Source organism: Pituophis catenifer, unplaced genomic scaffold (assembly GCF_029215685.1).
Source record: "Pituophis catenifer annectens isolate HBS135680 unplaced genomic scaffold, rPitCat1.0.hap2 SCAF_1, whole genome shotgun sequence".
In the NCBI taxonomy this organism is placed as follows: Eukaryota; Metazoa; Chordata; class Lepidosauria; order Squamata; family Colubridae; genus Pituophis; species Pituophis catenifer.
Genome location: NW_027256881.1, coordinates 283094709 through 283108759, shown reverse-complemented (window position 1 = coordinate 283108759; position 14051 = coordinate 283094709). Strand labels below are relative to the sequence as shown.

The 14051-nt window shown below is 35.3% G+C and overlaps 1 protein-coding gene across 1 annotated transcript in view; it reads right to left on the bottom strand.

Moving 5' to 3' along the window:
• Positions 1 to 14051, bottom strand: part of LOC139307937 (cytosolic phospholipase A2 epsilon-like) — a 56128-nt gene that overhangs the window by 23374 nt on the left and 18703 nt on the right. The window contains exons 4-8 of the mRNA XM_070931297.1: positions 10992 to 11128; positions 9955 to 10083; positions 7043 to 7083; positions 1880 to 1922; positions 126 to 198 (exon numbers count right to left, since the gene is read on the bottom strand). Of these exons, the coding sequence (XP_070787398.1) occupies positions 126 to 198; positions 1880 to 1922; positions 7043 to 7083; positions 9955 to 10083; positions 10992 to 11128 (423 nt within the window). The remainder of the gene's footprint in view (positions 1 to 125; positions 199 to 1879; positions 1923 to 7042; positions 7084 to 9954; positions 10084 to 10991; positions 11129 to 14051) is intronic.

The following is a 14051-nucleotide window of genomic DNA, read 5'->3' as shown; positions in this document are numbered from 1 at the left end:
TGGTGTAATCGGGGTCAACAAGTGCCAGAATAGAAATTCCAGCAATTATACATAAAGCCTTTGGAACACGATACCTGAACCTTTAATCATTTGTTTATGAAGGTTGTAATGCAATATAGCCTCACGTTTAGAATGCTTTTTCTTTTTCTTCCGCTTCTTCCTGTCTACCTGAAACTCCAAGCAGCAGAATTCGCGACACTGCAACGAAAGGAATTTCCTCACATTTTCCATCTCTGAGAAAGCTGTACAAGCAGTGAACTTTATTTCTTAGACCAAATGCTGTAAAATTTGTTCTGATGTACTGCTTTAACCAACTGAAGGTTACTATATAATTTTGGACAGTATATCAAGTTTATAAATTAATTAGCAAGCAATTAAGACATATATATATATAAAGACATATAAAAAGAGCCTTGATAGTACAGGGGTTTAGTGCACCCTGTTATTAACACAGCTGCCTGCAATTTCTGCTGGTTCGAATCTCTCCAAGGCTCAAGGTTGACTCAGCCTTCCATCCTTTCTAAGGTAGGTGAAATGAGGACCCAGTTTGTGGGGGTAATAAGCTGACTTTGTATAAAATATACAAAAGAATGAAGGCTATTGCTTAACGCATTGTAAGCCGTCCTGAGTCTCCGGAGAAGGGCGGCATATAAATCAAATTAAAAAAAAAAAATAAACTGAAGAGGAAACAGTTTAAAATTAGATATTGCTGGTAGAGGGCCTGCTTTTACCTATTGTGGCCAACACCATCCTCAAAACCTCCTTTTTAATATTATCTGCTCTCATAGGCAGAATTATAGTTTCTTATTCCCATATTTACATAGATGAGCAGTCTGATTAATCGAATCAGTAATTTGTTAGTAGATTATACTAAATAATACAGATAACACATATAAACACCCATGGACAAACTCTGAAATTAACATCCCTAAGAATAAATTGGTTAGCCATAGGAGTTCCAGTTGAATATTTTTCAAAGGGCAGATTTTGAAAGGGCAGTCCAAAAAACACACACAGGATGTTCATGCTTGGACAACCATTAACAAGGATGGGCAAAACTCTGGAGTGACTTATGGCAGCCGAGGCTGGGTTAAACCATATGTGGCTACCAGAAAGCTATGGTTCTACTTCCACTTAATGTTTATTCAGCAAATACAACTACAGTCCTAGTCTTGATGAAATGACAATTATCTATGTAGAAGTGAAAGCTAACCAACATCCCATGGCTGTAAAAGAGGAGGCAAAGGGTCCAGAAGAAGAAGCAATACAGTTAGTGTAAAAAAGCAGCTTTGAGGAAGTGCTTTGTTTCATCCTCCATTAAAACTAAGCACTGCTTCAGATATCTCCATAGTCCCAATATTTAATAGAATAAGCCTCTTCTGTTTTAGTCTGTATCCATGTGAACAAGCAATTTCAATCATTTGTTTATTAATGTATAAAGAGATGTGGGCATTTTAAGAAAGGATTGAATCAATTCATGTAGCAAACCAATTCAAATTCTCATGTAGGCATTCTGAATTTAACTATTGCAACTGAAGTGCCCTCCACAATTTAGTACAATTTTAATGCACCAAAAAAGATAAATTGCAAAGTATATGGATCAACAAATGTCTGATTAGAAATTCCATAATCATGTCAATTGTTGTAATTCGTTTTCTTATAATTAAATTTAACCAAGTTCCCTTTTTATTTTGATGTCACTCACTTCCTTTCTAGCCTCTGCCTACTTTTAGGAAAGTGGACAAGGCATGTTTTTCAATAACAAAGGGGACTCTTGGCCAACCAAAGATTGCACAATCCTGTTCTAGGTTGAGTAGGTTCATATTTTTCTAATTGGAAAATAAAGGATTAAATAAACAAATATATAAATAAAAATTACCACCACTGCTCCATTTGTAGCTATTGTTTCATGTGGACCCTCTCTGGAAAACAGAAATATGGATATAACATTACAATTTGAGAAGACACAATGATTCAATATGAGCTATAGCTTAGCAGTTACAGCTATATTAGCCTATATATTTCAAGGAAAATTGTATTTCTTAATGTCAATGCCTTCACGATTCACAGTAATACACCTTCCAGTATGCCAAGCAGCTATAAGCCAGGCACTAGTTAAATTAGTTCCTATGAATTTCCTAGGAAATTCTGACTCCTAATAATTAAAATCTTCTAGCAGATTCAACTCAAGAGGAAAAACAAGCATCATTCAAAGCCATTCCTGAAAAGACCTGGTATTGAAATCCTGCCTTGGTGTTTGAAGGCTGTTAGAATCTGGATAAGGAAAACCATCAAAGCTTACTCTCAGAAAGATGAATGAATATGGGTTTTGAAGCCAACTGACTCTCTTTTTTTTTTTTTGCAAAAAGTTTTTTTTTCCCCCAAACATACAAATTACATCTTTTCAGAACAGAGCTTTGATCCGGTCATCAATTTGTTCAATTTTTGGTCATTTTTAACAAAAAAAATTATATTCTATTTTGCCATAACACTTATTTCTTAAATCTTAAATCACATATTCAACTAATACCATCTTTAAAAAATTAACACATATTTACTTAATCAAAACAATTACCCTTCTATTAACCCACCTTAAATCTTAATTCAATTAATAACTCATAATACATTTCAGTACAGTTCAAACATATTTACATTTCATGATACTCATTAAATCCTTATTCCATTACTACTTTATTGAATTGAAATCTTATCTTTAATCTTAAAAATATAGCAATTTAACATTTAAACATAGTTCTTAATTCAAATAATGCTATTTAATGCAATTTCCCAATTATCCCAAATTCTATCTATTAAACCATACCATTTATATAACACCAATTAAGTAATTTTTGTTTATAAATCATAATCATATATTGTTTCAATTTTCTTTTCTTTTTTACTTAAGTAAAAAATGTTCGATTTATTACAATTGTTATACCCCAATTATTGTAGCTGTCAATTTTCTAATTTAACCTTTTCTTTTATCTTTCCACTGTTAATCCCAGTATACTCGTCTTTATTCCACTATTAATACCAGTATGATCCTCTTTATGTTTCTCACTGCTAATCCCAGTGTAATCATCTTTATTCCACTGTTAATCCCAGTGTAATCATCTTTATTTTTCTCACTGTTAATCCCAGGGTAATCATCTTTGTTCCACTGTTAATCCCAGTGTAATCATCTTTATTTTTTCACTGTTAATCCCAGCATAATCATCTTTAACTTTTATAAATATATTATTAAAAGTATTCAAATTATACCAATTGTTATAGGTATTTAAGCAATATCCGAATTATTATAACCATCAATAATCTCAAATAGTACCTTCTAACATTTTAATAAAAAATTGGTTCATTATGTCCATTGCTATATTTTCTTTTAATATAGTCTAATTTGCCTATATTTTAGCTTCAATTCCTATTTCATTTCTAAATATCTATAACATATTTCTTCTCATATTTATTAATCTCAGTATAGTCATTTTATAAATCCAGGTCCTGGACTTTTTTATTTTCCTTAATATTTTCCAACCTTTTATTCTCTTATCATTCACTGTTAATCTCCATGTAATCATCATTGTATTATTGTTAATCTCAATATAATCATCATTATGTTATTGTTAATCTCAATATAATCTCTGGAGACCTCCTTTATTATTATTACTATTCACATGTTCAATTATTTATTCACATTTAATCACAATGTCTTTATCTTCTTTATTTTCCACTTCAATGTCTTATTTCTCCATCTTCATTTTCTTGTCCGCTCGTGTATATCCATTTCAATTTTTATATCCTCAACTTTTTATTCTTTATGCAACATTATAGTTATTTTTCTTATTTCCATTCTCCAAGTCAAATATTTATTCCAATTATACAAGTTCCATTGTGTTCCCTTCTGTTTCCTTTTTTTTATTCCTCCAAAAGTCAAACCTTCTGTAAACAAGAAAATCCTCCTCCACAAATTCTCACAGTTGTTATCTGTAAAGTTCACAATTTTCCAAAACAAAGAACCAAATTGCAATGTTCCTTTTTACTCCAGATGGTGTCTCTCTGCAATCCACAATTTCCAATTGCTTAACAAGTATCCATTTTGTTGCAATTACATCATGATCTTACTTAGTTTCTCTTTCTCTTTTTTTTTCAGTTTAAAAATATCAGATTACAGTTAAAGTCCAGTCCAAATTAAAATAGCTCTTCTCACTTCTTTTTTTCTTTTTTCCCCTTTTATTTATACATCACCTTTTTTTTCTCCTTTTAAAGCTTATTAGCCATTCTTTTTGTTTTTCTTGCAATTTAAAAAAGAAAAGGGAAAAGAAGGGTCTCTTTATTTCTTTCCAATCCTTTGACCATATCTAATTGTTTAAAGTTTCCAAATAGTTTATTCAAAAATCAATTTTCCATTGGGTTTTTATTTCTTCAAAGTTACATTTCAAAATCTTCTTTGCCCCCGTGCTCTTTAGCCGCTATTACACATTAGGGGTCTTATAATTATAAGATGTTTCTCTTGTTGTTATTCAAGCCTGAGTTGGCTGTCACTCACCTGCCTTTAAAAAGACTCCGTTTGGTTTCTTTCTTCTCTCCAGCTCTACACTTAGTCTGGTTGGCCCAGCTTCATGGCAGCTGCCATGGCGGCTGTCCCCCGCCGCCGCCTCACAGAGAGTTCCCTCTGACCTCCGAGGAACTTGCCTGTTCCTCTCATCATCTGAGGTGCCTCTCTTTCTTCCCTGTCCCTACAGGATGGTTCTGGTCTGAAAACCCATCAGCAGTGGTTCATCAGCCGGGGTTTTCGTGGCGCTCATCAGAGCCCGCTAATTCCCCGACTGTCTTGCCGCGACGCCAAACCAGAAGTCCGAAGCCAACTGACTCTTGACTCCATCTTTCATTTTAGATAGGTTGCACTCAATAGTGGGTTTCAATTTCGGCCGCTACCAGTTTGCTAGTGGGTGCATGCGTGCTCACAATGATGCAGAGACGTCCGGGTGGGTGGGCAGAGCCCGCTGCCACTACTGATTCGCCCAATCTGGGGTGAACCGGTAGCAACCCACCACTGTTTGCAGTCCTCTGGATGGACATCATTCATGGTTTGAGAATCCTCATTGACAAGAACAACAGGTGGAGGTGTGATCAAGAGGTTTAATATAATTATATCAGGTGCACTAGCTGCCACAGAAAAAATTGCTGACAGTTCCTGCTTTTATCATTTTCCATCTGAATTATTGTAATCCTCCATATCTGAGGCTGTCATTGAAAGCTATTTTGAGGCTGCAGCTGGTCTAGGGTGTGACAGCCTGGGTAGTTATGGGTGTGCTGAGGTTTGTCCATGTGCATATTTTTAGCAGGAACTTCAATGGCTGCCAGTTAACTTCCAGATGCTATTCAAGGTGCTGGTTGTCTCCTTTAAAATTCTGCATAGGTTAGGTCTTGGATAACTCTGACATCACTTGCTTTGTGTGGAATATACTTATCCAATGAATTCAGGGCAAGAAGGCTTGCTAAGTATTCTTCTGTCAAGAAAATATCTTCAGGGATCTTGTACTCAAGGCTTCTTGGTGATGACCCCTTTATTGATCCAAGATACAAGGATTGCTCCTCCCTTACTAAATTTTAGAATACTCTTGAGTATCTGAATCTTCCAGAGGCATTAGTGAGATGAGACATTAAATATTGTAGGAGATGGACAACTTGTGATCCAATGTACATATCCACCCCAGACCACTCCAATGATGCCCTTGAAGTGATGTCCCGGTGCCTGGAGGCCGTGAGGGTCTGGATGGGGAGGAACAGGCTCCGACTCAACCCCTCCAAGACCGAGTGGCTGTGGTTGCCGGCGTCTCGATATCGCCAGCTGGTGCCATCGCTGAGGGCTTGTAACTTGGGCATCCTCCTGGATACACGGCTGTCTATAGAAGAGCATATGACGGCCGTGGCCAGGGGGGCTTTTTATCAGGTTCGCCTGATATGCCCGCTTGGACTACTGTAATGCTCTCTACATGGGGCTCCCCTTGAGGAGCACCCGGAGGCTCCAACTGGTCCAGAATGCAGCTGTGCGGATGATTAAGGGGGCGGCATGGCCTCCCATGTAGCACCTCTCCTGCGTGAGCTGCACTGGCTTTCGGTGGTCTTCCGAGTGTGCTTCAAGGTATTGGTTCTCATCTTTAAGGCGCTCCATGGCTTAGGGCCTGGGTATCTACGAGACCACCTTCTGCCACCGATAACCTCCCACCGGCCAATACGCTCCCACAGCGAGGGTCTCCTCAGGGTGCCGTCAGTCGACTGGCGACCCCCAGGGGGAGAGCCTTCTCTGTGGGGGCACCCGCCCTCTGGAATGAGCTACCTCCAGGGGTACGACTGATCCCGGACCTCCATACTTTCCGCCGGGTGCTGAAGACTTTCTTATTTCAGCAAGCCGGGCTGGCTTAATATTTTTAATGGGTTAATTTTATAGGTAAGGGGTTTTAAATTGGGGAAGCCAAACTGATTTAATTATTTTTAAACTATTTTAATTTTTGTATTGTATGTATTTTAATCCTGGCTGTTCACCGCCCTGAGTCCTTCGGGAGAAGGGCGGTATAAAAATTTAATTAATTAATTAATTAATTAATTAATTAATTAATAATAATAATAATAATAATAATAATAATAATAATAATAATAATAATAGCTCATGCTGTTGCATGGTTGCTGCTCTTTAAGGTCTGTAGAAGAGCTGAAAGCAAGCAAGCAAACTTTAACAAGATTGTTTTCTGATTTCCTCCCCAATTTGCAGGAACCATAATAGAGAAAGTTAACTTCTAAAAATTGGATTTGAATTGAGACTCATGCAGTTGTTATGCAAGAAATAATCACTTCACACCATGACAATTGTTTTAATTTCTTCGCTTATTAGGCCAGAGAAGAGCTATTATTTGAATGACATGATTTTGATTTTTTTATGACAGCAAGTGAAAAAAAATGAGTCGCTCTGCTATTTATACAATATTGCATTTGTATTGTTATGGACTTTCCAATAATTTATTTCAATGTTATTTGGGTTACTCACATATTCTCCAAAGTAAATTCAACTTCCATTTCTTCATTTTTCTGAAAATTAAAATGTAACGCGTATGACAGACATTTGGCAAGTAACCAGTAACCTCCCTTCACCTATCACATGAGAATTTTTCTCAAGTCCCATTTTCTTTCAGTAGAAAGACATGTTCGCTTCAAAAGACACATGAATGTACACAAGTACATTCAATTACTCTTCTTTAGAACAACATTATTGTTTCCCTTATCTGCATAGTTAACAGCTTACTAATAATTAGATCAACTGTTTTGCAAAATTCAATATTCAAACTAATTATTTGCTGTAATCTAATAGCCTGAAGTAATTAAATCCAGTTCTTAAAACAACAGATTCTGGTCTTGATTAAATTTCAGTCAAAATGTAACAAAAACTTTGGTTGATGTTGTGGTTTTCATAGAAAAATTTAAAAAAAACAACCCTCTTTTAAAACTTAAGGTCAAAGTAGACATTGTGCTTTTGCAGATTGAGTCAGAGTGGAAGAATCTTTCCGGACCAGTCCAAAAACCTATACAATATAGCATTCAATTACATAGGGTGAGTAGACATTTGGAAATCCCAAAGTTGCTTTTTTCAAGAGGCAACTGGACTTTATGTTTTTCTTTGAAGAGGTTCCACTTCTCATCCAAGAAGCTTCTTCGGCTTCAAAGAAAAAACAGAAAGTCCAGTTGCCTCTTCAAAAAACACCTTTGGGACAACCATGATCTGGATGACTGAGAATCTCCATAGATATTTAGGCATTTAGAATTATGCCAGACAATCCAGATGTTTTACATGGTCTCGTGTCTCCTCAAAAGGTTCAGTTTTTGGGGGACTTTTTTGCCCACTCTACTGGCCTACAAAGCCCAGAAAATCACTAGAGAGGAACCAAGAGAGACAGTAACTCTGCATCTTTTTGTTGAGATGCTTGTCCAGATGTTTTCTATTCAAATACAAGACTGGAATTTTTTATTTATTTAGCACATGACATCTACAGAGATCATGCACTCACTGATATACAAATTTAGTTTAAATAAAGCATCAGAAATCTTTCTCTCTCTTGTTCTCTCTCCCATGATATGTGGACAGTGCTATAGATTAATATAAAGCTATAATAAAATCACCATAATATGCAGCCATAGAATTGCAATGGAATAGATGTTATAATTTGATATCTAAGGAAGCCAACTATCTAATTGCTTCTGCTGAGGATGTGGACAGGTGCCTTGAAATTTCCTGAGGAGATATTCTTGAATTTATTATATGTCTTATAGTTTGTTATAGTTTTTTCCAATGCATCACAGTGGCATTGCAGGCTCTTGGCCATTCCCCACATGGTCTGTCTTGATTCTATTCAGGTGGCTCCATATTTTCTGGGGTAACTACATTCCTGGAAGTGGTTTTGTTGCATCTATGTAATCTGTTTGGTTGTGGTTATTAAACCACAACCAAACAGATGTTATGATGGGGTATGAAGTATAGACTCCTCCATAATGGCTTACCCTGGGCAACATTCTGCCTTAATAGAGTGGCTAAAAGTCTACAGAACACATCAACCAAACTGGATATTGCATCCCCTATAGTAAAAAACTATAGAGGCAGCAATTAAACTTGAAGGTAGTATCAGGGCATGTAGGTGTGAGACTGAGGAAGCTGCCTTGAAAGAAGTCTATATACATAGGGTGAGATAGGATGGTTTGGTTAGGAAGGGAGGTAGGTAGGTAGGAAGGAAGGAAGGAAAGAAGGAAATAAATAAATAAATAAATAAGTAAATAAATAAATAAATAAATAAATAAATAAATAAATAAATGGAGCCTTCAGACAAGCTGTCTTTTTCCTCTTGGAAGCTGCCAGTGAAACTTTTTAAGATTGGTTGCAAGGACAGCCAATACTCCTTTAACCAGACCCCCCCTCCAAAAAACCCCAAAATCCCATGGGAGTGGATGAGGGGGAGGGGAATGGAAAACAAAGAAAGCTGAGTCAGTATATGAAAAGAAAATGTGTGTTTATATGTGAGTCTGCCGATAAGACTGTCCATAAAGGTTTTGTGAGTCCATATATAACAGTTATTCTTTTTTCCTTTTATTTCCTTTTTAATTATATTATTTCTTGAGGTAATAGTAGCACTATATTTCTGTAGAATGCATTGCATATTGTCAGTTCCAAGAGATTCTGGAGATATAAATGAATTCTGACTAAAGTACCATATCACAGAATGGGGAAAAAGCAAATGGTTATCTTGCATTCTATATAGATAGAAAGTTGAAAGAGAGATTCGGTATTGATCTTTAGAATATTTCTGCCTTTTCAAGGCTAAAGTATGACAAAGTAGATACAGTGATATTTGCCACTATTGCACATGATAACAATATAGTCTGGATTGGGTTTGGTTAAGAAGTCCAGGTTACTTCTATGTTCTCTCATTATGTTTCTGATTCAGTTTATCCCTCTCCTTCTGTAGTTACAGAATTAAACAGAAAGCAGATACAAAGGCATCTGTTTACTTTCTATGGAAATATAGTGGCTCTTACCCAAGAAAGTATGAGAAAGAAAGAGGGAGGGAGGGAGGGAGGGAGGGAGAGAGAGAGAGAGAGAGAGAGAGAGAGAGAGAGAGAGAGAGAGAGAGAGAGAGAGATTATTTTTTATGTGAAAAATTTGTTTGGTACTCATTGTTTTTGGTACTCATTGCTCCTCCAAGAACCAATTACGGATGAGTACCAAGGTATCAATGTGTGTGTGTGTGTGTGTTCCTTGTAACTAAACCATTTTAGTCATTCAGTAGTTTCTCATAAAAGAGACAGTATATCTTTATTATATCTAGTCTAGATCAGCCTTCCATATCTCGATGCCTGACTTGATTTTCCATAATTACCATCCAACAGAAAGCATTTGAATTTATTCACACTCACCAGGTGATCCAATTCAAATTTGACCATTATTGATTCTCCAAGTGGGATTTTAGCTACATCAAAGTAAATAACTCGGTTGTCGTCATTTCGATAGAAATCTTCATCACATATTGTCAGTTCCAAAACATTCTGAAAACAGAAATGAATTCTGTTATGATTGAAGTACAGCATCACTTCCCAGAACAGGGAAAAGGCAAATGTTTATTTTGTTCTGCTTTAGGTGGCAAAATACTGTAAGTCCAAATCATACACTCACGCAGAGAAATGACAGTAACACTGTACTCTCTCTCTCTCTCTCTCTCTCTCTCCCTCTCCCACTCATGTGTTCCTTTTCTTCCTCCCCAGTGTCCTTTATCCTAGTCCAAGCCTTTGTGGTTGGTTAGTTTTCATAAAAAACGGCACTTTGGGAAAAGGGAATATCAAATTCTAGGCCCTGGAAGCATCTTGAGTTATTAGTTATTTACCTGGAAATCTGAAATATAGGAGCTTTGTAAAAAAATATTTACACAGCCAATTTCTCCAAGATTTTTGGCTGGTCCTTTAATTCTTTAACCAGCATAATAACAGATGACTGATGGAAATGGGTGTGGAAGTCCAATATTGAAAATGGCAAAAATGAAGATATAAGAAGAGGAAATGGTAAGAAAATGCCATCCTCCAGCAATGCCCTTCCAAAGGAAACTAGTGTGGTGTAAATACTGTGAGACCAAATTGTAGACTTACTCAGAATAGTGAGAGTAACAAAATAATATATATAAAATCAAAGATTTTAAATGAATAAAAATAAATAAAATAATATATATATAAAATCTTGCTATACAGCGGAAGCATCGTTCTATGTAACAGCTCATTGGATTGGAAGGATTACCTAAACATTGACTAATTATATAATATAAAATAAATGAGACTGAGAGAAAGAATTGGATGAGAAATAAAGTTCAGATAGTACAACAATAAACAAATACTATTATCTATTATCAAATGCTATTATAAAAGCTCATTTAGAGGGTCAGAAATATTGACATATTTCATCTTACCTTGACTTGACTCTGGATCCTGAAATAGAATATTTCATTCCATATTGGATCTTTGCAGTTTGTAACTGTTTTGGTTCGATATTTTTCCAGTGAGGAAGTAGGAAGCCACAAGGTCACATAACAATCAGATTCACTGACTGCATGTAAGAATAAAAAATGAGTTACGGTCAGAAATTATTATCATTCCAGCATAGAAAGACCATTTATCTTAATCTTGAAGTGAGATAAATCTCAAATAGCAGATTCAAAATCTTCAGTGATTTTAGTAGGACTGTATTTCATATTTCACCAGAACTTGAATCCTGAAGTGATTATAGATTGCTTTTTCAATTTCCAGAATGGAAAGGTTGGGTTCAGTTCCCAGGATGAAGAGGATTCTGATTCAGTCAAATTATGGTTGAAATTTAAGTTTTGAAAGTTTCAGAATGCTGCATTTTATTTCATTTCTATATAAAATGTTACAATGAGAGAGAATATATTTAATGTTAATTAAGTTTGCTGTCGTGCTATTTTTTGTAATAATTTTATTAAACATGACAATTAAAAAGATAAAAATCAATACAAACTAAAAATCAAAAGAATAAAAAAAATAAGTGAAGAGAACAAATAAAAATATAAAAAGAAAATAAATAATAAATAAATATAAAATTAAAAAATATATAAATAAATGTTTTCCCCCTTCATCACAAGAATAAGCAATTTTGGTAACATCATTTTTTCTTAAAATGCAACAAATGATCTCTTCTTCCCCATATCTCATCACTTATCTATAAACAAAACAATAAAGTCGTATCATTTAGTCTTGGTAAACAAAAGCTCATTAAAGGTCATCAGAGCTAATAGCATACTTGTTTGAATTTTGATGAGATAAACTTTATATTCCCTTTTAACAACCTTGATCTTTAATCCCTTGAAATAATGTCCTAAAACTTGATTTTTTTCTTTTTTCCTTTGTCCTGCCTCACCAAATCCTTCAAACTTTTGACAAGTTTATTTAGTAAACCCAATATAAAAAAGTTATCCAGTCACTGTTTTGATTTGTTATTTATATACTGTATTCACTTTAACTATTAAGACATCAGTCAGTTTCATTTGTATATTCTGTATAGGATCTTTTCCCATATAATTCTTGTAGCCTTTCATCTTTAATTTCATTTTCAAATCAATCTCAGTCTTGTCCAGTAGAACTTGTTCCTGTTCCATAGTATCTTTTAAATACAGTCTCTCTACAATGGCAGACACTCTTAAACTTCTGGCTCCACTGTTCACAAATATCCCTCAATATATCCAATATTAAGCTATTTTTCTGCATTCTGTATTTGTAGATCAAATTTAATTTAATTTATTATTATTATTATTATTATTATTATTATTATTATTATTATTATTATTATTATTATTATTTTATTCATTATTATTATTAAATTGAAAGTCCCAAGCTCTATTTAACCACATGTAGAAGGGGGATGATTAGGGAATATTGCTGAGGTGGAATGCCTTGAGATCTTCTGCAGATTTTTGCAGGAGTTCCCAGTAAATCAAGCCGATAATGCAAAGGCATTGCATAAAGTTCAGGCAATAATAAATCTTTAACACTTCAGACTGTGACTATGTACAAAACTCTTGTGGAAAGATTTTTTTTCTTTGTGACATTCTCATTTTCTGCATGTGAAAGTTCCCATTACATCCAACACAGAGGAGCATTCCAAAACTGGATTATAATACAAAACTAAGCAGCTATGATGGCTGATTGCAGTTCTCTAGGTTCTGTTTTAAAGAAAAGTAGGCCTCTGTCCAAGAGATGGCTTGGGCATCCCAAAACAACCATCAGTGATAAACACCTCCATTTACACAAGTACCACACTTAATGATAAGAGGTTTTTTTTGGCACAAGAGAAGCAGTAAAATCCCCTTTACCAGAAATGGACAAATGGAACCTGGATATCTGTTGGGGATGCTCTAATTTGATTCCTGTTCTAAAGCAGGAAGTTGGTCTTGATAACCTCAATGGCCTGCTTATATTCAGTTTATTACTTGCAACAAATGGTTCTTGAACAGAAGTGAAAAGTTCTCTGCAAATAATTGAAAAAAATCTGTGTAAATGTCTTATTGATTTGTCCTCTCCAATACACAGAAGCAGCAAACGTGAATGCAACATGTTCTTTCCATAGCAAACCTATATACATGCCCCCCACCCACCCAATGCATGAATGTCTTAATTTAGGTGATTTAAATATGCTGCTGAGATTATTACAAAAGAGATGGAATAACATCTGTAATAGTGAGAATATAAACAGTGGACAAGCTTGTTGGACTTGATTGTTCAGATCCCAAAATTGTGGGAGTTTATATAGCCAGAGAATATTTAAATCTGTGGTGAGGCCTGCTAAATTGCCCATAGCATACCTAGGTCATTTCGTGGAAAGAAAGAAACTACGTGTCTTCTTCCCAAAGAAATAATATTTGGTTCCTGATTTAGCCAAGAGAATGTTTCAAGGTAGCTAGCTCAATCTGCTGTTAGATCAAAATACTTTTTAAAAAAATCTGAAAGACTGATGCTATATTAGCCTTTTCAGAGTTGTAAACTTATAAATTCTTGTATATATCTTGAAATAACACCCAATTCCTTCCAACTGTTGTGTATTTCCGATTCCCTCAAAGCTATACGTCATGTTGGCTATGGTTGAAAGGAGATGTTTGGAAGCGTCTGAGAGGGAAGGGAGGAGAGAGGCCATGCTGGGAAGATTGGGTAAAATTGGGCTGATGAAAATGCACGCTAGCAGCTATTGAGGGGTGAAAGAGAGAGAGGATCCACATGCAATAACCTTGCCCGCCTTTCTTTGTAGATGTGGTTCCATCCAAACCCAAAACAACCAAATTTAACTGGTTTCACTTTTACTAAATCCAAAATTGTTTCAGAAAGTTTCCAGATCATTACAGTTTATTCTTGGTTTGAAACAAAAGCATTTTTCATTTTGGAGATATTCCTATGTCTAGTTAAACAGTTTTGCTGCGTTTTCTCTGATGCTGATCTATACAAAACAGGGAGAAAAAAACCCC